This window comes from Lutra lutra, chromosome 10, assembly GCF_902655055.1.
Source record: "Lutra lutra chromosome 10, mLutLut1.2, whole genome shotgun sequence".
NCBI classification, from domain to species: Eukaryota; Metazoa; Chordata; class Mammalia; order Carnivora; family Mustelidae; genus Lutra; species Lutra lutra.
Genome location: NC_062287.1, coordinates 16,184,286 through 16,208,955, shown reverse-complemented (window position 1 = coordinate 16,208,955; position 24,670 = coordinate 16,184,286). Strand labels below are relative to the sequence as shown.

Below are 24,670 nucleotides of genomic sequence, written 5' to 3'. Positions count from 1 at the left end.
TGTTTCTATCTGCCTATATGGAATATACATTATCGTGGGACCTCCAAGAAAGGAAGATAGGTAAGTTTAGAATTAGGTAACTGGAGTCAGGATTTGGGGGTGAGACTGTGATCCAATTAATTTACCTGCTGCTCACAGTCAGAAAAGGGAAGAAATTAGCTAATACTTTTGTGGAAAAATAAGGAACCTCATATTTGATACATAAGAGCACGCACCATGTTATTTTCTTGCTCACAGCATCATGAAAATTTTTAAAAAAGAAATCTAATGTAACTCTCCTGAAGCAGATACATTTAAATTTAAGGATTTAATTTATTTATCTGAGAGAAAGTGAGAGGGCTAGTGAGAGAGCAGGAGCAGGGTGAGGAGCAAAGGGAGAAGGAGAGAATCTCAAGCAGACTCTGTGCTGAGTGCGGAACCCAACATGGGGCTCGATCCCATGACCCTCCAATCTTGACCTGAGCCAAAACCAAGAGGCGGATGCCCAACCGACTAAGCTACCCAGGCGCCCCCAGATATGTTTAAATTTAAATTAAATTTGAGGTCATCATGAAAGATACTGTTTTGTTTTTAATTGGCCCTTTTTCCAGAGTCTTGGCAATGGAGGAATAGTTGGCAGGTTTTTTCCGGCTTCTTTTGTTGTTGGTGGAAATGCTGCCAGGGGTACACATAATTTCTCCACTTTGACCTAAAGAGTATCCTTCCTTACTTGGGAGGTCTCCTTTTTCACTAAGATTATAGTTTCAGGAGTGATGCATAAATTAGCAAGCGAGTCAGCTAACACCTGTCAGGACAACCAGGTCCACTGACTGGCAATCCACAGGGTGACAGATGTCAGAAACGTATTATCTTCATAGTCCTATTATGTACCTGTTCTTAACCTTAACAAATTGGAAATAGGATCTTCAACAACATAGAAGATTTAAATAAGTTTTATAAAGAAAACAGAATCTGGTCCCTGGGTGGCTCAGTCAGTTAAGCATCTGCCTGCAGCTCAGGTCATGATCTCCCGGTCCTGGGATCCAGCCCGGCTCAGCAGGCAGTTTGCTTCTCTCTTCCCCTCTGCCCCTCCCACCCTGCTTGTGCCCTCTCTCTTGTGTGCGCGTGCTCTCTCTCTCTCAAATAAATAAAATCTTGAAAAGAAAAGAAAACAGAACCTGAAGTTGTTAACAAGAAATCTACACATTCCCAAATAAGAATACATTTTTTAAGAGCCAAACTTTCATCTCAAATTCTTTATATTTACATTAAACATCCAACGACAGGGGCTTCCTAGAGCCTTCATCTTCCTTTATTCCCTCTATCTTACAGGTCACTATACTCTTCCGCAGCCCTATCACCAGTGCCCCCTTGTGGGAACTTCTGTCCCCCGCAGAGGCCTCCCAACTGCATTCCTAACCTCAAGATTTACTTCCCACTCAGGATGCCTGGCTGGCTCAGTCGGTATAGCATGTGATTCTTGATCTTGGGGTCATGAGTTCAAGGCCAGAACTTACTTTAAAAAATTAATAATAATAATTACTTCCCTCTAATTATCTTTCAGATGACTACCTTAGTTTTTCATTAAAATAAAAATCAAAGAAATAAAAACTAGGTCAAGTTTTTACTTAAAAATAAAACATTTCTAATTACAAAAGCAATACACATTCATCACTGAAAGCCTGGAAAATACAGATAAACATAAAAAGTAAAACAAAAATCATCCATAATCTCAGAACCCAGAAACATTTTAAAAATTAGTACATGACCTAGAAGTCTATATATTAAATTTTAAACACTATATATGTTTTGAAAACATAATTGGCATTATATTTGAAGTTTTATCTCCTACTTTTACATGCCATGAACGCTCTCCCATTAAAATTTACTTGAAAATGTCTTCAGTTCTTAAATATATAATATTCTATTAAATGTCCTACAGTAACAATGGTGACCTGACAGTTTTTGCCATTAGGATTTCTAGCTCTATCGCCTGAGAGCACCAGACTTAGACTGGGTCCTCCTCTCCTCGCCCCTACTTCAGATAATGGTGGGGTTGACATCTCTGCATAAAAATTGACAACAAAAGCTTCATTTCCTTTTATGTCTTGAGATATATACCAAAATCAGCACTACTAAATCAAAAGGTTTAAATATTTCTTAGGCCTTTGAGCTATATTGTCAAATTATCTTCTATAAAGTTTAAAGCCCATTTATATGCTCAATTGCAGAGTATAAAAAACACTGCTTTACCACGGTCCTCCCTGGCATGACGTATTTGTTTTAAATCACAACTAAACAAAGAAAGAAAGATAAAAGATAAAGTTCCTGACACAGCAAGGCATGGGCTCAGAGATTTTTCTGAAATTTTCTGCTTGGTACTCAAGATTACGCCTTCTGCTATAGATACTGTAACTCTTACTTTGGGTTTACTTGTTTATTCACACACATCTATTCAAATATTTGCTGCATACTGCCTTCTAGGTATGGAACACAAAAGTGAATCAGGCAGACAAGCTCAGCAAAGCTGGAGAAATCAGTTCCATGATTTCTCCATCCAAAGCATTGTCCTTGGAGCTATCAAATTCCCTCCCGACTATCTATCTTCCGGATCCGGTCTGGGCTCAATTCTTGAGCCGAGGCTGTCCCTATGCTGACCAACATGACGTCTGGTAACTGAAAGTGGTGAGACAGGTCACTGGAAAAGTCAGACAAAGGCCTTATCATGATGGTCTTAAGTGCATGTTAAAGGAACTTGCCTTTAACCTGTAGACTACTGTTTCCCAAACTTTGATATTGCCTTGTTGATCTGCCAGTCATATAACCCCTGAATTATTAGTTACTTAATGTTTTAAGTACTATTGCTTTCATTTCAGAAGAAGCTTTATTTCGCTATTATAAATAAAAAGTCAATATTATTTGCCACAAATATAAGGCAGCAGTAAACAAAAAAATACAAACTATAATTAAATTTTTAAAAAGTAAAAGTGAAATGCAAATAAAGCATTCTTGGAAGCAGGAACACTAACAATTGAAAAAGAAGCATTCAGATGTTTCCTTCTCTTCAAATCTCCTGAAGTCATGACATGCCTTTAGCCATAGAGTAAAAACTATCCTATTCAATTCACTGATACCAGTGATTGGTTATTTAATGGAAAAGAGCAGTTAAAGTAAGGAAGTGTTAAAAAAAAACAAACAAACAACAACACTCATATATACCTGAAGCTTCATTTCAATTTAAAATAGCTAAGTGTAGTGGCACCTGGGTGATTCAGTGGGTTAAGCCTCTGCCTTCGGCTCAGGTCATGATCTCAGGGTCTTGGGATCAAGCCCCGAATCGGGCTCTCTGCTCAGCGGGGAGCCTGCTTCCCCCCCCCCTCCACCCCACCTGGCCTCTCTGCCTACTTGTGATCTCTCTCTCTGTCAGATAAATATATAAAAATTCTTAAAATAAAATAAAATACATAAGTGTACATTTATTTATCAATTTTTTTTTAAAGATTTTATTTATTTATTTGACAGAGAGAGATCACAAGTAGACGGAGAGGCAGGCAGAGAGAGAGAGAGAGAGGGAAGCAGGCTCCCTGCTGAGCAGAGAGCCCGATGCGGGCCTCGATCCCAGGACCCTGAGATCATGACCTGAGCCGAAGGCAGCGGCTTAACCCACTGAGCCACCCAGGCGCCCTATTTATCAATTTTTAAACGTAGGATCAAGGCCTTTTCCTTAACTAAGGATGTGTTGATTGGAGTGCCCTATTATCTTTCTTGTATAAACTGTACTAAAATACCTCAGCCATGATTTATTTCCTGTTTCAGTTTCCTTACAGTGGAGCAAGAAACTAAAAATACTCACTAGATCACTAGACTCTACTTTTTTCCCAAATAGCTAAGGGTTATTTTTCAGTCACATCTAATAGGACAGCAATTTCTTTAGTGACGGGTCTCTACTTGCATTTCCAAAGTGCACACAACTCAGTTGTCACAGAAATGCCTTTCTTTTTTATGCTCATATTTCATTGGTTTTCATAAAATTTAACTAAACTAATTCCAATACAAGTACAACAGATTGGGATTATGCAGTTCAAATGGAAGCAGAAGTATTCAGACATACTATGAAGTGGCCTCTTGCACATAAGCATGTAACCCACTACACACAGATATCATGCTCTACAGAGGAAATGGAGTGAGTCCATTAGATTGAAGCTGACCAAGAGATTGAACTATTGCTTCTCCTCTCTCTTCTTCCTAAATATATTGGTCGCACATGACTTGCTCATGCTTAGCTACCCTGGATGTTAGAGGACTTCATGAATTCCTAAATGACCACCCATCTTTACTACGTTTCCTCCCACAGTTCCTTAACTGTAACCGGCCATGCTGAGACATTCAAAACTGTATCTTAACATCAGGAATGATACTCTTCCTGGGCACTTTTGCAGCATCTCTAACACAGTTATGTGCATGGTTTCTGTCAGCATTACAGCTCGAAAACATTCATTAAAAATCTTATGAGAGTATTTCCTATCTTAACTTCAAAACTGGAACTATGTATAGTCTGGCAGAAATAGTGGAAAAGTCTTCACACATCCATTTAAGATGCAGGAAGAATTTCAAATATTTTGGAAGAAATCTTCAATTTGTGAGATCATATGCGTGACTGAGACAAGCTTTGCAAATAAGCACATCTTGACAAATATATCTGCTCATGTGAACAACTTAAATTTATGCTGACATATTTAAGTATTCCATGTAGAAAAAAAAAGTGAACAACTGCAAAACTAGAATCACAAGATATGTGAGCTGGATTTTTCTTCTTCTCTGAAACGACCACTTGAGGATTCCTCTGAAAATCTACTGAAAATATTCTGAATGTTATAAAAGATGCTTGAAAGATCTGTTATTTTTTCACAAGAATTTCCCCAAACTGAGTGGCAACAAAAAGTAGATGAGGAAGCCCTTTTTCCAATTCATGAACATCACCTAATAAATAACTTGACACATTCAGAAGAAGAGATTTCTAAAAATTCCTTTAGGTGATTTTTTGGAACAAGAGACCTAATATTTATTAGTATATAATTGCTGATCAAAGTTGTCCATTAGCTAGCTTCTGACCTTTCCAACTACAAATACTTGAGAGTTGGACTTCTCAGTATTTATTAACATCAAAATTTTAACAACGCATCTGCCCTGATGATCTTAAGTCCCATCTTAGCTATACACCAAGCAATGTCCAAGCAAATATCCCTTCACTGCTGACTACAACCAGTTTTCTCACTGAGGGACTGATTTTTGAGGCACACCTATCTATAAATCAAAGGATGCACTACGTATTTCATTTTCAGTTTTTGAAAATTTAATACTAATGCATAATTTTCTCCTGTTGCCTTCTATAAGTGACAAAATACTGATTTTCTATTTATAATAAGGAAATAAACTTTCTTTTGGGAATGGATTTTCAACTTAAAAAGCAATGTTAAGAAACATATTACAACAATGCATGTTAAAATTACAAGCAAAATAAAAAATGAAACACGATATTCTGTCTTTAAAAAAATAAGTAACTGATAGTTCAGTGATTATAAGACTATGGCAAATTATTAACGTAGTATCCAAATAATTTAAGTATAGAAAAAAAGAGCCTACAAGATAAAGGCAAGTTCCTTATCATTCATTTAGGACCACTCTAATTACCCTTCCAGTTTCTTTTCTCACCACTTTGCTTCATCACAAATCTCAAGGTCTAGCAATATTCCACACATAAAAAAACATACTTTGTCTCAAATGTCCATTATATTATCCATATCACCACCACCACCACCTCCACACACACCCACACCTAAACACCCTTACCTTTTAAAGAGGTTTTTCGCAAACATATTACCTTCCTCCAAGAAAACTTCGCTTAACCATGGGCTCAGACTGTATTACAGTAATATCTCATTTTCTAGCGCTCTGCGTATACTGCATTTTTCACAAAGTGAAGGTCTGTGGTAACCCTGCGTCAAGCAAGTCTATTGGTAACATTTTTCCAACAACATTTGTTTACTTCATGTCTCTGTGTCACAGTTTGGTAATTCTCACAATATTTCAAACCTTTTCATTATTACTGTATTTGTTATAGTGATCTGTGATCAGTGATTAGGGCTTGCTGAAAGCTCAGATGATGGTTAGCACTTTTTAGAACTAAGGATTTTCAGTTAAGGTATGTACTTTTTTTTTTTTTTTTTTAGACATAATTCAACTGCAAGCTTACCAGAGTACAGGATGCTGCAAACATAACTTTTATATGTACTGGAAAACCAAAAAATTTCATTTGACTTGCTTTATTATGATATTTACTTTACTGCAGTGATCTGGAACTGAACTCACAGTATCTCAGAGGTATGCCTCTATAAGTTATTAGAAACTTTATCTTACTCTCTACATATCTTTTTCTGGTTCTTTGTATAGTTATTCAATACATAATTTTTGGAAGAATAACTCTATGTTTTTCTCGACTACTTTGTATCATTTAGTAAGGCTAATTACATATTACTTCCAACTTTTATCCCTTCCTGAAGTTTCCTTTGTTTATATAGTGCTCTCCTGGTACTCCTCCTACTCCTCTGTAATCACTGCCTTGATTCTCTGTAACCATTTCTTAATAGCCTTTGAGAGCACTTCCCTCCTCCCCCAAGATGTCATTTTGGCCATCCTTCCCATGTAATCTCAATTCCTTTGAACTCACCTATTCAAATTACTTTAACTACCATCACAAACACAACAGCAGCAGCCAAGCCCTCACCTCTATATAGATGACACATATGTCACCCATGAGCCATTTACACCTGGATATTCCATAGGTTCCTGTGGTGGTCAGCCTCTAAGGTGTCCCCCAATGACTCCTGCCTCCCGGAATTCACGCTCTGTATAGGTCCTTCTCCACACTGAATAGAACTGATCAGTGTTACCAACTAGTACAAAAATGACAGTGTGACTTCTGACTGCTCAAACTTTCTTATGGAAAAAAGTCTGCCTGAGGAGGAACTGAGGCCTCCAACTAACAACCAACACTCACCTGCCCAGCATGTGAGTGAGTCACCTTGGAAGCAGATGCACCATCTCCATTCAAGCATTTGCTTCAGTAGCCGACATCTTGACTACAAGCTCATTAGAGACCTCAAAGCAGAACCACCCAGCTAAGTTGCTCCTAGACTTGAACACAGCAAACAGTATGACATAATAAATGTTTAGCAGCAGTGTCCAACAGAACTTTCTGCAATGATTAAAATGTTCCTTTTTTTAAAAAATATTTTATTTGAGAGAAAGAGTGAGCAGGGAGAAAGAGCAGAGGAAGAGGGACAGGCAGACTCTGTGCTGAGCATGGAGCTGACATGGGGCTTGATCTCACAATCCTGAGATCATGACCTGAGTGGAAACCAAGAGCTGGAGGCTTAACCGACTGAGCCACCCAGGGCCCCTGATTAAAATGTTCTATGTCTAATGTCCAACACTGTACCCACTGACTACATGTGGCTACTGAACACTCAAACGTGGTTAGTGTGACTGAAGAATTACATCTTCAATTTTACCTAATTTCAACAAATTTAAATTTAAAAGAACACATGTGTCTTACAGCTATCATGTTGGATAGTGCAAGTATATTTATTGATTTGGGATAACTTTTAGACAACTACTATAGTATGTTAAACAAAATCTGCCGCTTACTTTATCTGTCCTCTTCTCAATCTTTCATCTAACGTTCCTCTCATCTATCCAGTCAACCCAACAAAAATAATAAAACAAAACAAAATTGTGCCCTCTCCCTTTTATATTCCCCATCTTGGCAAATTGTACCAACACCCACACACAAGCCAGAAAAGTCCTCATTTTCACCACCTTCCCTTTTCACGCTACTGGTATGACAAGCTGACTGTATCTGGTAGTATAGCATTGTATTTAAGAATACAGGTTGCAATGATAAGACAAATTCAGACTAAAATCCCAGTTTTCCCACTCAGGAGACATGCCACTTAAACTCTCTGAGTTTGTTTCTTACCCTGTCAAACGGACATTTTACAACAAAATCCATTACTTCACAGAGTCGTTATGAAAATTAAGTTAAATAATATGTATAAAATATTATATGTATAAAATATTACCTATTATATAACTTTTACTCAATAAATATATTCTGGATGGAGAGATTAATGGTTGGGTTACTACCTCTTAGGTAGGTAAAGAAACAGTGAGAAAGGTCAAAATAGAAGGTATCATCTTTGAAGTAACTTTTGCTAAGCCACTCTAAAGAAAAATGACAGATAATCTAGAGAGTCTACTGGGTATCTACTATGTGGTCAGGAAAGTACAGGGAATGGCAAAAAGACTCAACTAGAAATAAATGACTGAGGAACAGGAGAGGCTCTAGATGGCATCAAATAGGAGAAATGAGAAGCCTGGTGATGACAATGAAGGAAAACAGTAATGCAAAAGGGCATGAGAGAAAAGGAAGAGAAGGTAAGAAATAGAAAAACACAAAAATTTGAAAGTAGAATCCTTCCAAGCAATGACAAGATCTAAGATGTATTCATACTGATAAAGCTCCTGGGATAAATCATATGAAATTGCAAATATTGGACTGCTTTTGACTAATAAAATAGATTGGACCTTTTTTATTTTTTTATTTTTATTTTTATTTTTTTAAGATTTTATTTATTTATTTGACAGAGAGAGATCACAAGCAGGTAGAAAGGCAGGCAGAGAGAGAGAGAGGAGAAAGCAGGCTCCCTGCCAAGCAGAGAGCCCGATGTGGGACTCGATCCCAGGACCCTGAGATCATGACCTGAGCCAAAGGCAGAGGCTTAACCCACTGAGCCACCCAGGCACCCCTGGACCTTTTTTAAATAATAAAAGTTTGGGGATGACAAGTCATTCTATTTTATATTCTATCTTTTGCCTTGAGTGCCTGAGACAATGTAGGGATCAAAAGACAATTTAGCAAAATAAAAAATTATATTTCTATTAAAGAAATACAAATTTTGTTTTTGTTCTTGATGTTCTCTGGAACACAATTTAGAAGCTGTTGGTATAAATTATATAGTAAGAAAGTAACCTTCTTTGGCTGAAACCTCTTATATTTGAATTTTATACTTTCTATTTGTGTTTGGATACTAACTTTATGAAAATGATAGGTACCCAAAATTATGTGCAGTAGCAAATACAATGAACCAAGAGTCAAAAGACCTAGATTAGAAAGCTGGCTTCAAAAATGTACTACCTGGGAAATACTGGACTAGTCAATGAATGTCTCTGAATATAAGTTTCTCCTCATCTGTAAAATAGGAATGCTAACTGCCTAGTGATGTTCTTATATGTATGAAATGTAATACCTACAAAGCATTTAGAATAATGGTTGATACAGAGGAACTATATGTTATTGTTAGGGGACAGTTGTAAAGGTATAATAAATGTGGATGTAAACTACTGCTAGCATTATACAAATACATATAAGAAATGTATATTTCTTATATAAAAAATAATTTGACCTGTAAGATGTGCCAAGACTGAAGTGAATTACACTGTTGTGTGTTAACCTTCCCTTTTTTTTTTTTTAAAGATTTTATTTATTTATTTGACAGACAGAGATCACAAGTAGGCAGAGAGGCAGGCAGAGAGAGAGGGGGAAGCAGGCTCCCCGCTGAGCAGAGAGCCCGATGCAGGGCTCGATCCCAGGACCCTGGGACCATGACCCGAGCTGAAGGCAGAGGCTTTAACCCACTGAGCCACCCAGGCGCCCCTAACCTTCTCATTTTTAAATACAAAAAAAATAAAGGTGGGCAAATATTTCTAGAATAACCAGATTATGTACAGATTATGAATTGGTTGTTTATCTCCTTGTTATTTTTTCCAATCTGATTTTTTAACTTCAGCAACCCTCAGAAAATAATGGAACATACTCCAGACTAGTCATATTGAGAACAGTAAACTTTTCAAGCTGGATAAGCAAAGGTTTCCTTATTGCTAGCAGTGTGAGGAAGCAATGCTAGCTAAAATGAGATATGGTAAATATTTATGCAAAATTAACAGACCTTTACCCCACAGGGAGGCTGCAAGCATGGGAAAAAGCAGCTTCCCAGAACTGAGCATAGCGGATGTCTGTAGATCTCCCTAAGGGTTAGAAAAGTCTCCACATCCATAAGAATGCTTCAAAGGGCATTGCTTTTTTGCCTGCATCCTCTCTGTGGGTTTTAAACCTAGTAATAAAATTCTCAAATTGTAATTTCCTACTCTTTCTCTACCGAGAAGCAGTACTTATTCAATAAAAGATTTAGTTTGTAGGCTTCTTTTTAAAATCAACTATCTGCCTATCTCTGTTCTAGATTCTGAGGTTACTAAGAAAATGCAAAAAAAAAAAAATTATACTTAAAAAAGATTAGGTTAGAAAATACACTTAACTATCTCTTAGGCAAATTTTCCTTCCAATGTTATGGCATAAAAAGTGGCTGAACTAAAATGATTCATGCCGTAGAATTTTAGTAACAACAAAAAAAGTCTTTACAGAGAAAAAAAATGAAGAAAAAGTAACTTTTATGGCTCAGAAGATAAATCTAGAGCTTTAAAATAAAAGGGATATTTACATATTTCTTTAAGTGGTATAAAAGATAAACTGAATGATAAAATATAAAGGGAAGATCATTACTATAACAAGAAGTCTTTAAAGAGAAAGTATCATCTCCGCTGCCACTTAACCAAACAAAGACTCTAGCTTAGGAAAAACTTAAACGTGATATACCTAAATCATTTATATTTCACAAAGGTCTGATCACCTAGCATTAAAATCACTCGTTTCTGCCTTTTCTTCCTCTTAGATACTCAGTATAACAATTCTTTAAGTCCCTTCTTACTACTCTGTGTGCCTACAATACAAAAACAAAACAAAACAAAATCAAAAAACAAAACAATCTCACAAAACTTGTTTTAGATGGGCCTTAAACTTCTTAAAAGAACTTTAGAATAGTTATAATGGAAAATGATCTATAAGCAATGTATATTAGGCTTCAAAAGAGTCCAGTGTTTACAGATGTTGTGTATATTTAAAGCAATGAATAAGAAACCAAAACACAATGTAGCCATTCTTTAGAGGAAATGAGACAAAATCCCCCATGTCAGAAATCTGGAAAAGGGAGTAAGTAAATAGGTGATTAAAAATAGAAAGAATAAAATATAGTTATAAAATTATAATGTATGACAACACTTTAATGGTGTTGTCGAAAGACAATACTTTCTGAGCTTTATCCAACTGATTCAAAAAATCAACTGACTGATCGAGATGAGCCAATTTATTCAGTATAGGCAAGCCTGAGACCAGAAGACCAAAAGAAAAGGAGCATTGGAATCATAATCCCAACTCTTCTGCTTAGAAACCATGGGGACCTTATGCAAGTTAGTGAATGTCTTAAAGCCTCATTTTTCTGTTTTAACCTGAGAACAATATTTAATTTACACAGCTATAAGATTTAAAAAGGTGATGCACAGAAAGTTCCTGGGACAGTGCCCAGCACTTAATACGTACTCAATAAACATGAAATCCTTTTCTACATCCCAAATTTCTTTATAAGACTAAATTTCCTCTACCTTAAAGTGTTACTTTTCGCCCAGTCATCTTTCCACCTTTCTGAAGTATAAAAAGCTAGTGCAGCAAGTCATCAGGCATGCTAAACAAACTATTGTAGTTTCCAGAATCTTTGATCCAATCAACATATTTACCACTGGAGGTACAAAGTATAGGCTTAACAGGTTGCCAATACCTTCAAAGAAGTAGCTAATTAGTAGAGAGGTTCTCCTTCAAATAGTGACTAAAGCAATACCTAAAAAATAAAATGTGATTTCTTCTTTTCAAAAGCAATGAACACAAAGCTTCTTAAATTTCAACTGAAAACATTGCCCTTTTCACTTTAGGTAACTTACCAAAATATAATTAAACTGAAAAATAAAAAGGAAACATAATAGGATAGTATGTGATGAGACAGAACAATTTAATTTGGAAAATAAGATTAAATTTCATCACTGATAACTCCATACCACTATTTCCCCAAAATACACATGACTTCTCACCTTAATCTTCAGCATGAATCAATGGATATCACTCTTACAGGTAAATTTCTTAATTGTTAAATATAAATCAGCAGGTAGCAAGAGCTCAAAGTAACTTTACCAATACATGCAGAGCTGGCATTCCTTATTTACCGAATAAATGAATAAACAAATGACGTAATGATGTAAAGACAGAACTGGACAAATCCTGAGTAATCAAAGGCAAATTTAAATGTCTACTGCCAAGCCTTACCAATTCTTACCAGTTCAGCAACTAGAAGGGTTACTGTTTCAGTCTGAATTGAAATAACTGTCTCTTTTGTCTCTTCCTCACTTCCAAATGTATCTTAATTCTAAAAACAACCTACAATTTGAAATATAAAGGATAAGGAATGCTATCACAGCAAGGAGAAAACACTGTCACAGTAGAAGCAGCAAATACATGTGAATTCAAAAATCATTTTACACACATAGATCAGATTTTAGGAAAGCCAAACTAATTTCAGAGATTTAAACAGTAACAGCTACTCTAACTTCTGACCTCTTCTGTTATAGGTACTCAAATACATTCTCACCTGACCTTCCCACCGGCTCTGCAAAGTAAGTACTGTTACCCTCATTTTTATAGATGAGGAAACTTAACTGAATTCAGAGAGTTTGCCTGTGGTCTCCCAGATATAATAAGCAGAACAAGTCAGACACACTAAGCCCAGGAGGCTCTTTTTTCTATACCACCTTCAATCAGTTCTCTTCTATTGCTCTCTTTTACAAAACAAAACAAAACATATATATATATATATATATATATATGCATATATTATATAAAAATATATATACACACATGTAAAAATATATATACACACATGTAAAATTAAGAGCTAAAATATCTTTTCCTTTAATAGCTACTTTTAATTTCTGCAAAGACAAAAAGAATTCTGCCAGTGGACTAAAAATTAATATAACTGCTAATATTTACTCATATAAAATTTTACTTAAGTCCTATTTTTGGAAAGAGAATTGTACCTTGTATCCTATTATTCAATAATTGCATGGGAGAAGCTTCTCTTTTTTTACTAGTCACATCCACACAACACACCCAACTTACTTCTAAATGCTGTCTCGAGAATTCTGATCTTATAGAGCTTCTGGGTAAATACAGTAACTGGAAACCACAAACCTTTCCCCAATTTGTGCAACTAACAAATGCAACCAAAGTACAAATATATTATTCTGACAAAGGTACCGACACATTATCATCTCTGAAAATGAATGTTTTTCTATTGTGATAAAACAGAAAAATAACATGAACAATGGCCAAGTCCAAGAGTTATTCTCCATGGGAAAAAACTATTTACATTTTAAATAGACTATATTGTCCCAAGCAACCAAACCCAGAATCAGTTCAATGCCAAGAAATACTCAAATTTAAATAAAAATTGTATTTACAAGCCAATGATTTTACAAGCCAAGCATCTTCTACTGCAGTTACTATGTAGGTCCTGAAATGAGACTAACAAATAACTTCATTAAAGAAAAAAAAAAACATTTGGATACCTAGAAAGGCAATTTTAACCTAAGTGTCTCTAGGCACAGTGAAAGAGGCCCATCAAAAAAGCACAATTAGCTAGTAGTACTACACTAAAATAAACTACCTTCATTATGTTATATATAATAATTTATTTACTAGTCTGTATAAATCCTCTTTGATCACCTCACTGTCACCTGCCAATCTGCAAACTGAAGAAGGGATTCTATCTGTTTAATTTGCTTCCCACTGTTAATTACATTAACACCCCTTCCCCAAAGAATTTCCTGTGAGGCTGACGATCTTAGACGCACAATGAAGAAATGACAAGTAAACTTACTGTATTATATTGCATGCTAATAACATCTATAAAGTCCTGACTCAAAATAGAAGCTTTAAGTCCCTCTTTAAGTCCATAACCTGAGGAGTGGCAAGCGTCTTTAATTATTTCTAAACTAAAGTTAGACTCTCTTCCTTACTTCTACTTTTTTTTCTTCCTTACTTTTAGATCATCTTAGCGATCTCCTTAAAGACTGATCGAGCCTTTCTCTGCACAGCAAACAGGATAGGTGAATATAAGATTTTTATAAATGGTTCTGATGTTTCTCCTTCAGAGTAAATAACATCACTGACTGGGAACTCCCAGAAGACTCAGAGCCATTAAGGGCTGGGATTCCTTTCAGTTGGCATCATTCCAACAGAGGCTCAGTGAGAAATGAAACCTCCTGCAAATCAAATCTGTTGCAATGTTATTTTTTCCAGGGGTTAATTACCTGCTTCTGCTACACACACACACACACACACACACACACACACACACACACTCTCTTACACTCTCTCTCTCTCTCCCTAAAGTGGAGAAAAGGAGGTGCTGGGAAACAGAGGACATTCTGCTGTAAGCCTCCTCCAGGAATATTCAAAATGAAATCAAAACAGGTTTCTGGCTGTCAAATTCCAGATACACTCCATGAACATCCTCTCCTACTTGATACCTGTCAGTCCCTAGTACCATTACCTCAAACTAGTAGATAGTAAGAACTTACTAAAGGAAGTCACACTTTCGGACTTTGTCTTTCAGAGGTACTTAGTGAAATATGTATGGTTGAAATATCTGGAAACTGATTCAAAATAATCTGATAGAGAAGCAGGGCAAGGAAACAGATGAACCAAGACTGTCCATGCACTGATAATTATTGAAGCTAATGATGGGAACATGGAAGTTCTTCATACTATTCTCTGTACTTCTGTGTATGTTTGAAATATTCCATTAAAAAAAAACTTACACAGATTCAAAACAACACATCTAATAAGCATTTATTAAGCATTCCTGTAGCAGACTATGTTACTATTCCTAATTTTTTACTCTCCCCTTCCTTCCTTAAAAGGATTATACACCCTTACCCATTATTATGTGACTTGCAGTGCCACCTGTGGGAGGAGTATTCATCCCTGGCACACTGACAATGAGCTTGACCATATGACTCGCTTCGGCCAATGACATGCGAATGATTCATGTGCACCACGACTGAGGAGAAGTTTTAAGAGCCCCTGCATGATTGCTTCAGTTTTCCTGCTCTTTCCGTCTGCCATGTAAATGATGTGTCACAGACAGGGGCTGCTCCTTCAGCCAGGGTTCCAAAAATGCCACCAATCCACAGGTGACAAGGTGTAATGTAAGCAAGCAATGAACCAGTGTTGTAAGCCACAGAAATTTGAAGCTGTTGTTATGGCAGCACAACCTAGCAGAAACTGATATACCTACTATAGGGTAGATACAAAGAATATGAAAATGACAGGCTGCTATATTTGTAAGCACGTTTTGGAAGAAAGACCAAAAAACTTCATGGTGGTTACCTCTGAGGAGAGTATGAGAAGTGGTAGGAAGTACAGGGATAGAGATAAGATCAGAGGAAAACTTCATCATTACATTATATATCACTTGAATTTTCTTGTAGATTTTTTAAACCTGAACAACATCGTCTGAGTAGTTGAATAATTTGGGCTATCTTCCTTATGCTTTTTAATATTAAAAAAGGAATAAAAATACAATAAAGCAAACAGTAATTACTTAAAAAATGACTAAGAACTATCATCCTACCCTTGAGGAACTCAAAACTTAGTTGACAGTGTTTAAAGAAAGCCTCTTCCCAAAAAATATGCACTGTTAATCTTTTAGTGGCAAAGGCTACACATTAGAAGCAAAAAAAAAAAAAAAAAAAAAAAAAAAAAAATCAGAATTATGACATGTGCAATTTGATCAGTTTGTTCATCTTAAGGTTCCAGCAAAGCCAATAAAAGGTTTTGTGTATGGGTGGTACAACCACGGATCTCAAAGGAAATTCTCTAAATTCTATTATTTCAGTATGCCAGTTAAACTAGCGAGGAAACATGCTTGAAACATTAAGTTTTGTGAAAAAGCCTTAAGCAGTACTATAGACGAGGTATCTACTCCATTAAGTTCACCCATGTAGGGTAAAATTACAAAGCTAGAAGGAAAGGAAAAAGAGGGAAAAAACCCTAACCATGACTCTTACAGTGATTAAACAACACTTGAATGGTTACAGAAGTCAAGGTCCACAGAGCAACACTTTATTCCATGAACATGTTTTTCCTTAAATTTGAGCAATATCTGAACATAGCAGTAACTCAGAAACATGATTAGGAACATGTCTGCACTACTCATCTTAGGATCTCAAAGCACTTCACAAACATTAATTTAACCCTCATATCACCTGAGAGGTAGATATTATACATTATAACCATCTATCCTGGCACTACAAAATATTTAAATACCCCTTCAGCAGTACTTGCTCTGAGAAGGTCTTGCCCAAACAGCCAATAAAACCGGAAATAAGCTGACGGGGCATGTGCCACCAACAATCTCTGAAAAGATCAGACCTTCACCCACAAGAACCACTTCCTCTGAGTAAACCACAGAGACTGTACAGGGCAAACCACATCATACCAGCCTGCGTCTGAAACACAGGCAGATAACCCATCTAAAATCTATGGAAGGGTATGTCTAAGCCCCTTCATGTGATTTCCTATATGTACTTAAGTATGGACATCATCCTCAACTTATGATAGCCTTATGTCCCAATAAACCCACTGTAAGTTGAAAATATTGTTAAGTTCAAAATGCATTTAGTACACCTAACCCACTGAACATCATAGCTGAGCCTCGCCTGAGACGTGCGCAGAACACTCACCTTAGCCTACAGGTGGGCAAAATCATCTAACACAAAACCCATTTCATAATAAAGTGATGAATATCTCATGTAATTTATTGAATACTGCACTGAGGGTAAAAAAACCGATTATACAGATAACAGAATGATTTTAAGTATATTGGTTGTTTACCCTCATGATCATATGGCTTGAGAGCAGTGGGCTTGCTGCCACTAAGCAGCGTCAAGACAGTGTGCTGTAATGCATGCCACCGGCCCAGAAAAATATCAAAATTCAAAATTCTAAGGGCAGTTTCTACTGAATGCATATTGTCACTGCATTATCTTAAAGTCAAACCACTGCAAGTTGGGAATGGTCTGTATTTTAGACTTGTTATTCTTCTAGATGAGATACAGCCAATTTCTGCATTACATGATCAATTTCACATATAACTTCTTCAGATGCTGATGAAATCTTCAGGTTTTCAACAATATATGTAAAATTTACATTTCTGAATCCAAAGAAGATCTACAAAATCCTCTTGGATCTCTTGAGGATGTGAACCTAAAATGAGCATTTAAATGAAATATTTGACCAAAACTGTAGTCTCAGAGCAGTATCTTTAAATGACTACAATAGGCGTTATAACATTAAAGAAAAAGCAGTGTAACAAGTGGCTAATTAGTTGTAAGCATTAACCAAACCAGGTTTTCTCACATTCCTTTGTGAATTTCTTCGTGAATTGTTACTCATAGTCCCAAGACAGGAAATCTAATTTTTCATTGGCCATTAGATTTGCTTGCCTTTCAACACCGGGAAGCCACCCAGGCCTATCATGTGACTATGATCTCAAAAACCAGGATTCAGCATTTGAATTAGTAAAAGATCCTGTTTTGGTATGAATCTAAACTGTCAGCTGCATTGGTGCATGCTAATTCAATAAGGCAAACTTAGTGTATTTCTTCTTCTACTGAAAGTCAACAATGTACGCTTATGCAATTTAGGCAAAGCCACTGACCTTCAGACCATCATATGTTACCTCCATTAAATCAAAAACTAAAAATTATTCTAAGACACTAGTTTCATAAGGTTCTCTTGGGAGTTAGAAGCTGCCTCACAAAATCCTTCATATACGGCTATCTTGGTATTCTACATATTCTAAGTTGAAAAATGCCCTAATTTTGGCATGTTTCTAAAGTCCTAAAGTTTGAGGAAACAAAATTGCTAGCAAAATACAAAAGAACAAAGACATCTATTTAAGTAATTTTAAACTAAGTTACTATCAATGAAAAAGATCAAAATATTGAAGAGCTCTATATCTTATGTACTTCATAATTTAAATATGCACTTTTTCCTTCTTTTATGGTCTCTAATCATTAGTAATAGTTCTTATAAACACAGTGGCAAAAAAGTAAAATAAAAGTGAGTTAAAATGAACTTCAGAACCTCTTTAGCCTTAATCTTGGGCTATGCCTAGAGAAAACTAGCCCCTCTGATTACATCAAACTGAAGTTGGAACTTGCTGCTCTAGAATATGGGTAAAGATAAAATACAGAATACTACATTTTGTCCTTGGAGTACATCTAAGGAAAAATATAATTTTGCACTAGGAGACCAATTGGGGGAAAGCTGATAAAACTTTAAGAGGGACAGGATGATTTTTTGACAACAAATCAACAGAACATACAACTTGGCTAAGCAAAGGATAGGGTGGGGGTAGGGAAAGGGTGCTGGTTAACTGAACCATTTAGAGTTGTATAAACACAAAATGGGACGACAGCATTATTTAGCTTGCTACAGCAAGTATATACTTGTAACAGTACAAATTAAAAGTTTGAGCTAAAGATCAAGAAAAACTTCCCGACTACTAGATCTACCAGATTGTTGTTCAGTCTCGTGAGGAAATGACCAGAGCTTAATCCTCTAGAATAGATAAAGTATTAGAAAACATCCTATAAAAGAAAAATCCGGCTCTAACTTGGCCAGATTGGAAAATTACTAAAGGAAAGTAGGACAGGAAAAAAAAATACACAGAGAAAGACAATAATTACAACTAAAGAATGGGGGACTTGAGAGTCAGAAAATCTAGGTTAAAATCGTGGGTCTCTCCTTTCCAGTTTTATCATCTTGACGTAAACTGCATGAGTTGCCTATATGTAAATAATGATCTGCCCTATGGGGAGTCAGAACACTGTAAATGTTAAAGAATTACACTACAATAAGATACTCTTACATACGCCAGAGCGTTTTACTCAAAAAGAAACAAAATATTTATAATTTTGCTCATTTTAAACTTTCGGTTCAAATGCCCCTATTTTGAGGACTCTTCAGTTATTAAAAGGGAAAAGAGAAGGTCTTCAAATGAAACTTTAAAACATCATCAAATTTTAACAAAGGAGAGTAAAAGAAGTTATGCTCCAGCAATCTGTTCCTGAAAATGTGACATTGTCTATTTCTAGGAGATAAGCAATTACATGATAAGAAACATTTCTCATAATTTTGTCAGACGACCAGGATGTAAGAGTCTCTCCAATGACCCCTGGAAAACCACTAAAATATTCTGCTTTCTTCGACCTGTATCAGTTTAGTAGGCAATTCATACCCATTTCCAGATGGCTTTCAGAAGAGAATACCACATATGTCTACTGAAAGATTTTCTGTTTTCTCTGGAATCATAATGCTCCTCAGAAAAAGATGTAAAATCCACCATCTATGGGTTTCATCAATGTCTGCCTCTTTTTAACTTTTTAAACTGAAAATGCAAATTTAGTTAAAATTTATAATAAAATGTGTTTATAGTAATACAGATAAATATATAAGAATAAATGTATAGGGGCGCCTGGGTGGCTCAGTGGGTTAAGCCGCTGCCTTCGGCTCAGGTCATGATCTCAGGATCCTGGGATCGAGCCCCGCGTCGGGCTCTCTGCTCTGCGGGGAGCCTGCTTCCTCCCCTCTCTCTGCCTGCCTCTCTGCCTGCTTGTGATCTCTCTCTGTCAAATAAATAAATAAAATCTTAAAAAAAAAAAAGAATAAATGTATAATAAATATAATTTATAATAAATAAAATGCACTAACTCAATGTTATCTAACACATTTTAATGAGAAGCCACCAGTGCGTTAAGCAGCATTACCAGGTCACCATACTTTTGCAATGATTCAGAGAGCTCCTTTGTCACCTCACCAAATAACTATGAACATCTTATAAATGTGCCATTAATCAGGAAGAGTACAGCTCTGCACTTTTTTAAAACGTTACTCTACATGTTGACTCATGTAAACGTGTACAAGTAAATGTACTACTGCATGTCTATATGAATCAGGATTTTATACTGCACTGGAAGAACATTAAACCGAAATAAAGCTAGCACTGGGACCCTGGTCCCTAATCTCAATTTTGTATTTATCAAATGACTGACTTTACAAGTAAACGGTACAAATAACTCAAGCCTGCAGATGACTCAGACAATCCTGAAATAGCACACATACAGGAGTTGTTTTGTTTTGTTTTGTTTTAATCAAAAGCATTATATGGCAATGATGGCAGAAAAGGTAACCTGGATGAAAATGTCAATTACTGTGTATATGCATATAAAGTCACAGCTTTACACACTCACCAGAAGTTTGCTTAAGTTAAACAAGTTTACACGTGAACTCAGTACTAAGAAAATGCCAACATATCAAAAACCTTTATCTACCAATCAAAACAACAAAATCCCCAAGTCCTAGACCAAAGATCCATTTATTGTTATAACAAAATCCCACCTGTATCGTCCCTGAAAATTCACTTTTCTGAAATCATTTAGGGAATCCACTGAAAGAGCATTCTCCCTTCTCTATCTCTCAGAAGAAATTCCAAGTGCCATAAGACCCCTAAATTTTCAGGGAAAGAAGATAAGCGTCTAAGAGGACTGCAAACAATTAGGATATATTTTAAGACTAAATACACAATCAATGCAAACTGAAGAAGAGCAATCGGATATTTCTACCACTTTACGAGGGCTGATTCTAAAAGTGGAAAACTATACGTCTCACAGAAGTTACAAAACAAGACACTAGATGGTATTCATAAGCTGCTTAGATTTAAGAAAAAAAAAACACTATTCAGATACACTACATAAAAACAGTAGCTACCAGGAACATAGTTTGAATTTTAAACTGACGACTACACCTTTTAAGAAGGGGGGAGGGAGTGAGGGATCTGGAGAGTAGAAGATGGAGGAGGAAGAGAAGGGAGTAAATGAATGTGTTAATTTAACTGTAAAATAATAACAGAATATAACAGAGTTCTGAGTATCCACAGTGACCAATCAGAGCCTAAACATAGCTGAATTCCATCCCAGCCCCAGCACGTCCCTAACACAAGAATAAAACCCTTCTTATCTTGTTCAGCCATGTGTCGCCTGCCACAAACTGCAAAACAGAACAACGCCCAAAACCAGCTAGTCTGATTTCAAATGAGGACAGACAGACTCTGTAGTCAGAAGCGCCACAATGAAAGAACTCCAACTCACACAGCTGGCCTGGTGGGTCTGCACACTCTACAAAACAAAGCCATACCACATACAGTACTTCAAACTTGAAAGGATCTTTAAAAAGCTACACTGGCACTGTTAATTTGCCAATAGCTCTAGTACCAGCAAAATACACCTACAGTACACTGGAATTAGACCGTGAGAAAAGAGGATGAGGTAGACAGAGCTGAGAAGAAGCTAAGAACTACTGTATACTCATAACTTGGTTAACGTACTGGAAAAAAAATAACATTACACCACGGCTTCCAGATGTCACCCCAACATATATTCAAATCAGGGACAACTACTCTCCTAATGAGCAAATGGATGCTTGATATTTGCAGAGTTATACGTGTTTAAAGAAAATGTAACAGTCACCCAAGAATAATCTTGTTTAAAAAAAAAAAACGAGTACAAATTCCTAAGATACAGGTATCCATACTCTCTTGGCAATGCATATTAAATTAAGCGGCTTTTGAAGTCTGTTTGGTTTTTTTTTCAGTTTAGAAAAGTATATGAGATCAGCCAGCACATGAACTAATTCAAGGATATTAATACCCAAACCAATTCGCAGATTCATCTTACACTTAGAATACTCGTCTTTTAATCCTTTGTGCCTAGCACAGGGCCTGGCAAAGAACAGACATTCACTGATGGCATGTTTACTGTATATTTATATCTCATCTAACTTATTAAAAAATTCCAAATCCCAAGATTTTATTTCCAAGATACTAAAAAAAAAGGAAGCAAATCTCTGAGAAGCAGAAAGGAAGAAGTTTATTATGTGGGTGCTATCAGGTGATTTCTATGTGAAATGAGCTGGTGACCCCAGGTTTTGTTTCTACAAAATTAAGCACCCCTAGTATCACAATAAAAACTACCAATACTACATTAGATCCTAATAAGACTTCTTGTCTAAAGGCTCAACACAGAGGGCTAGAACTGAATGAACCAGGAAAATAAAAACAATTACCCACACAGCCATTACAGTGACTTCTCAGCAAAAAACCCTGAAAGGAAAAGGAATAGGGATAACCCGAAGAAATTAGGATAAGCACTGTTGCTACTTGGGTACAATCAGAAAGGTTGAAAACTAAAATGCATTTTAAAAAATACACAAGAGGGGCGCCTGGGTGGCTCAGTAGGTTAAGCAGGGGCCTTCCACTCAGGTCATGAGCCCAGGGTCCTAGGATAGAGCCCCGCATCTGGCGTTCTGCTCAGCAGGGAGTCTGCTTCCCCTGATCACTCTGCCTGCCTCTCTGCCTACTTGTGCTCTGTCAAATAAATAAAATAAGATAAAAAATACACAAAGAATATAGTTTAAATATTTAATGGAATCTTTTAGGTGAACATTCACGTGACACTGGAAAGCATCAACAGGAAGAGGAAGTTCTGCTTCTGGAGTAGCTGTTATGGTATGATAATGGAATTTGGCCCTTTTAAAATCAACAAATGAGTCTGACAATTCGGTGAAACTCTTATTAGGAAATTCAACTATTTTCTGCAGAAGCACCATTGTTGCACTCTTCATCAAAGTGCTTTCTTTGGCCCCCTCATTCAGTTATTTGATCTTTAAAAAAAAAAATGATGTAATAGTCTGAATACTGACTTAAAAAAAAGGTTGACTGAAATTTGGAACCAGCATACAATGTCATAATGATATTGAGAAATAAAACAGAGTAAAGGAATTTACTGTTTAACCTAATAGTCCAAAGAATAACCCGTAAGAGTTAAGAAGCTCCATTTAAACCCCATAATCTAGCTCAATTCACCAACCGCCAGGAAACACAGATAAGCAGTGGAAAGGACTCACAGAACTCAACAAATCCACCTGCCATGCTACCCTGTACCACCTAATTCGCTTAGGGTTTGTATCCCTTCGATGCAAATGCTTCTGGAAGATGAAATGCTAAAAATGTAGCAATTAAAATCAAGCCCCATGACTTTCCCTCCCCCTTTTTAGATCCAGCAAGAGCCTGTGATTTACTAGTAATTTCAACATTCTGGAAAATTATTAGATAATAAACACTACGCAGCTCAATATTCAAAGAAGATCAAGTTCAAAAATCATCACGTAGTGGCCTCAGAACGAAGTTCACAAGCAGCAATTCCTAAAATCTAACAGTGTCTAGAGAATTACAGGGCAGGAGGAAAACCGATGATGCACCAATACCCCAGCCGACTTCGGGCACTGACCTTCACCCAAAATGACCTTTCTCTGGTTCCATGATAAGTACAGAATCCCAATGCCCGCTACAGACAGAAAAACCACAATCATGGCTTTACCGACCCCTTCGCTGAGAATCTGGAGAAAAGTTTCTCTCCAGAAAAAAGCTACATTTCCAAATTCAATCAACTGGGTAACTTGGCAGCAACCCCAGACTAATTGCAGAGCTCCCAAACAACCCTCTCTCCTAAGCCTGTCAACTTCACTGGTCCAAGGCAATTGGCAATCACTGACTCTCTGCTAGGTCAGGCCGAATCCAGGGAAGCTAAGCGCAAGGGGAGCTTCATACCAACCTGTCGGTGATAGTAGACTGTGTGCCACTCATTGGGGCCCTTGGCGAGAGGTCCTCCTTTTATCCAACTTGCATTTTACAGTAACACCTCCACCCCACCCCCAGTGCTCTGGGATCAGGCCCGACTCCGTAAGGGACACAAAAGTCCAACTCAAAACTCCATTCAGTCATCTAGAACGTCCCACTGGAGGGGGTGACGGAAAGGGGATGTAGGTCGGAGCAAAACAGGTTATCTCCCAAAACAAACCGAGGAAGTCTACCAGAAGGCGAGTTCGAGAGCTAGAGCTCAATCCTCGGGAAGGCACAAGGAGAAAACTTCGTCACGGAGGGAAGTCGGCGAGCCGTAGGGGAAGGGGCCCGGGAATCCCTCCAGGGCTGGGGCGGGATCAGCTCGGGGCTGGGGTGTCGGCTCCTCCTCCGGAGTCTCGGGGGCCTGCGAGTCCCCGCCGCCGCAGGGGCCGGCCGCTCTGCTCTCCGCTCTCTATCGGGGGCTGCCGGCTGCTCGTGGCCGCAGCCTCGGCCGCGTCTCGGGCCGTCCCGCGCCAGGCTCGCGCGGCTCCATGTCCCCGGGCCGGGGGACCCCTCTCGTCTTCCTCGCCGCCCCCACCAGGCTCCGGGCGCTGGGACGACCGCGGGCGCCGGGAGAGGGGGTCCCTCAGCCAGAGGTGACAGGAACCTGGTTTCTCAGCGCCGCGGGCTGCTCCCCATCCCTGGGAGGCCCGGACTCTTCCGCAGTCGGCACGGGCGGCGGCGGCGGCTCCTCCCCGACGCGCCGGTAGGCGGCCGTTCCCGCGAGGGGCGGGAGGTTCCCGTGCGGTCCGGCCTCTAAGCACCGGCCCCGGAGGTCGGAGGTAGCGGCGGCAGCGACCACTCGGAGCGCGGGTCCCGGCTCGCCG

The 24,670-nt window shown here is 37.7% G+C and overlaps 1 protein-coding gene across 4 annotated transcripts in view; it reads right to left on the bottom strand.

The window, feature by feature from the left end:
- Nucleotides 1–24,670, bottom strand: part of ARHGEF12 (Rho guanine nucleotide exchange factor 12) — a 145,806-nt gene extending 121,136 nt beyond the window's left edge. For 3 of the 4 annotated variants that reach the window (XM_047690925.1, XM_047690926.1, XM_047690927.1), the window contains exon 1: nucleotides 23,776–24,669. In XM_047690925.1, the coding sequence (XP_047546881.1) occupies nucleotides 23,776–23,807 (32 nt within the window). In that variant the 5' untranslated portion in view covers nucleotides 23,808–24,669. Of the gene's footprint in view, nucleotides 1–23,775 lie in introns of all 4 variants that reach the window. The other variant, XM_047690928.1, reaches the window with a different exon arrangement.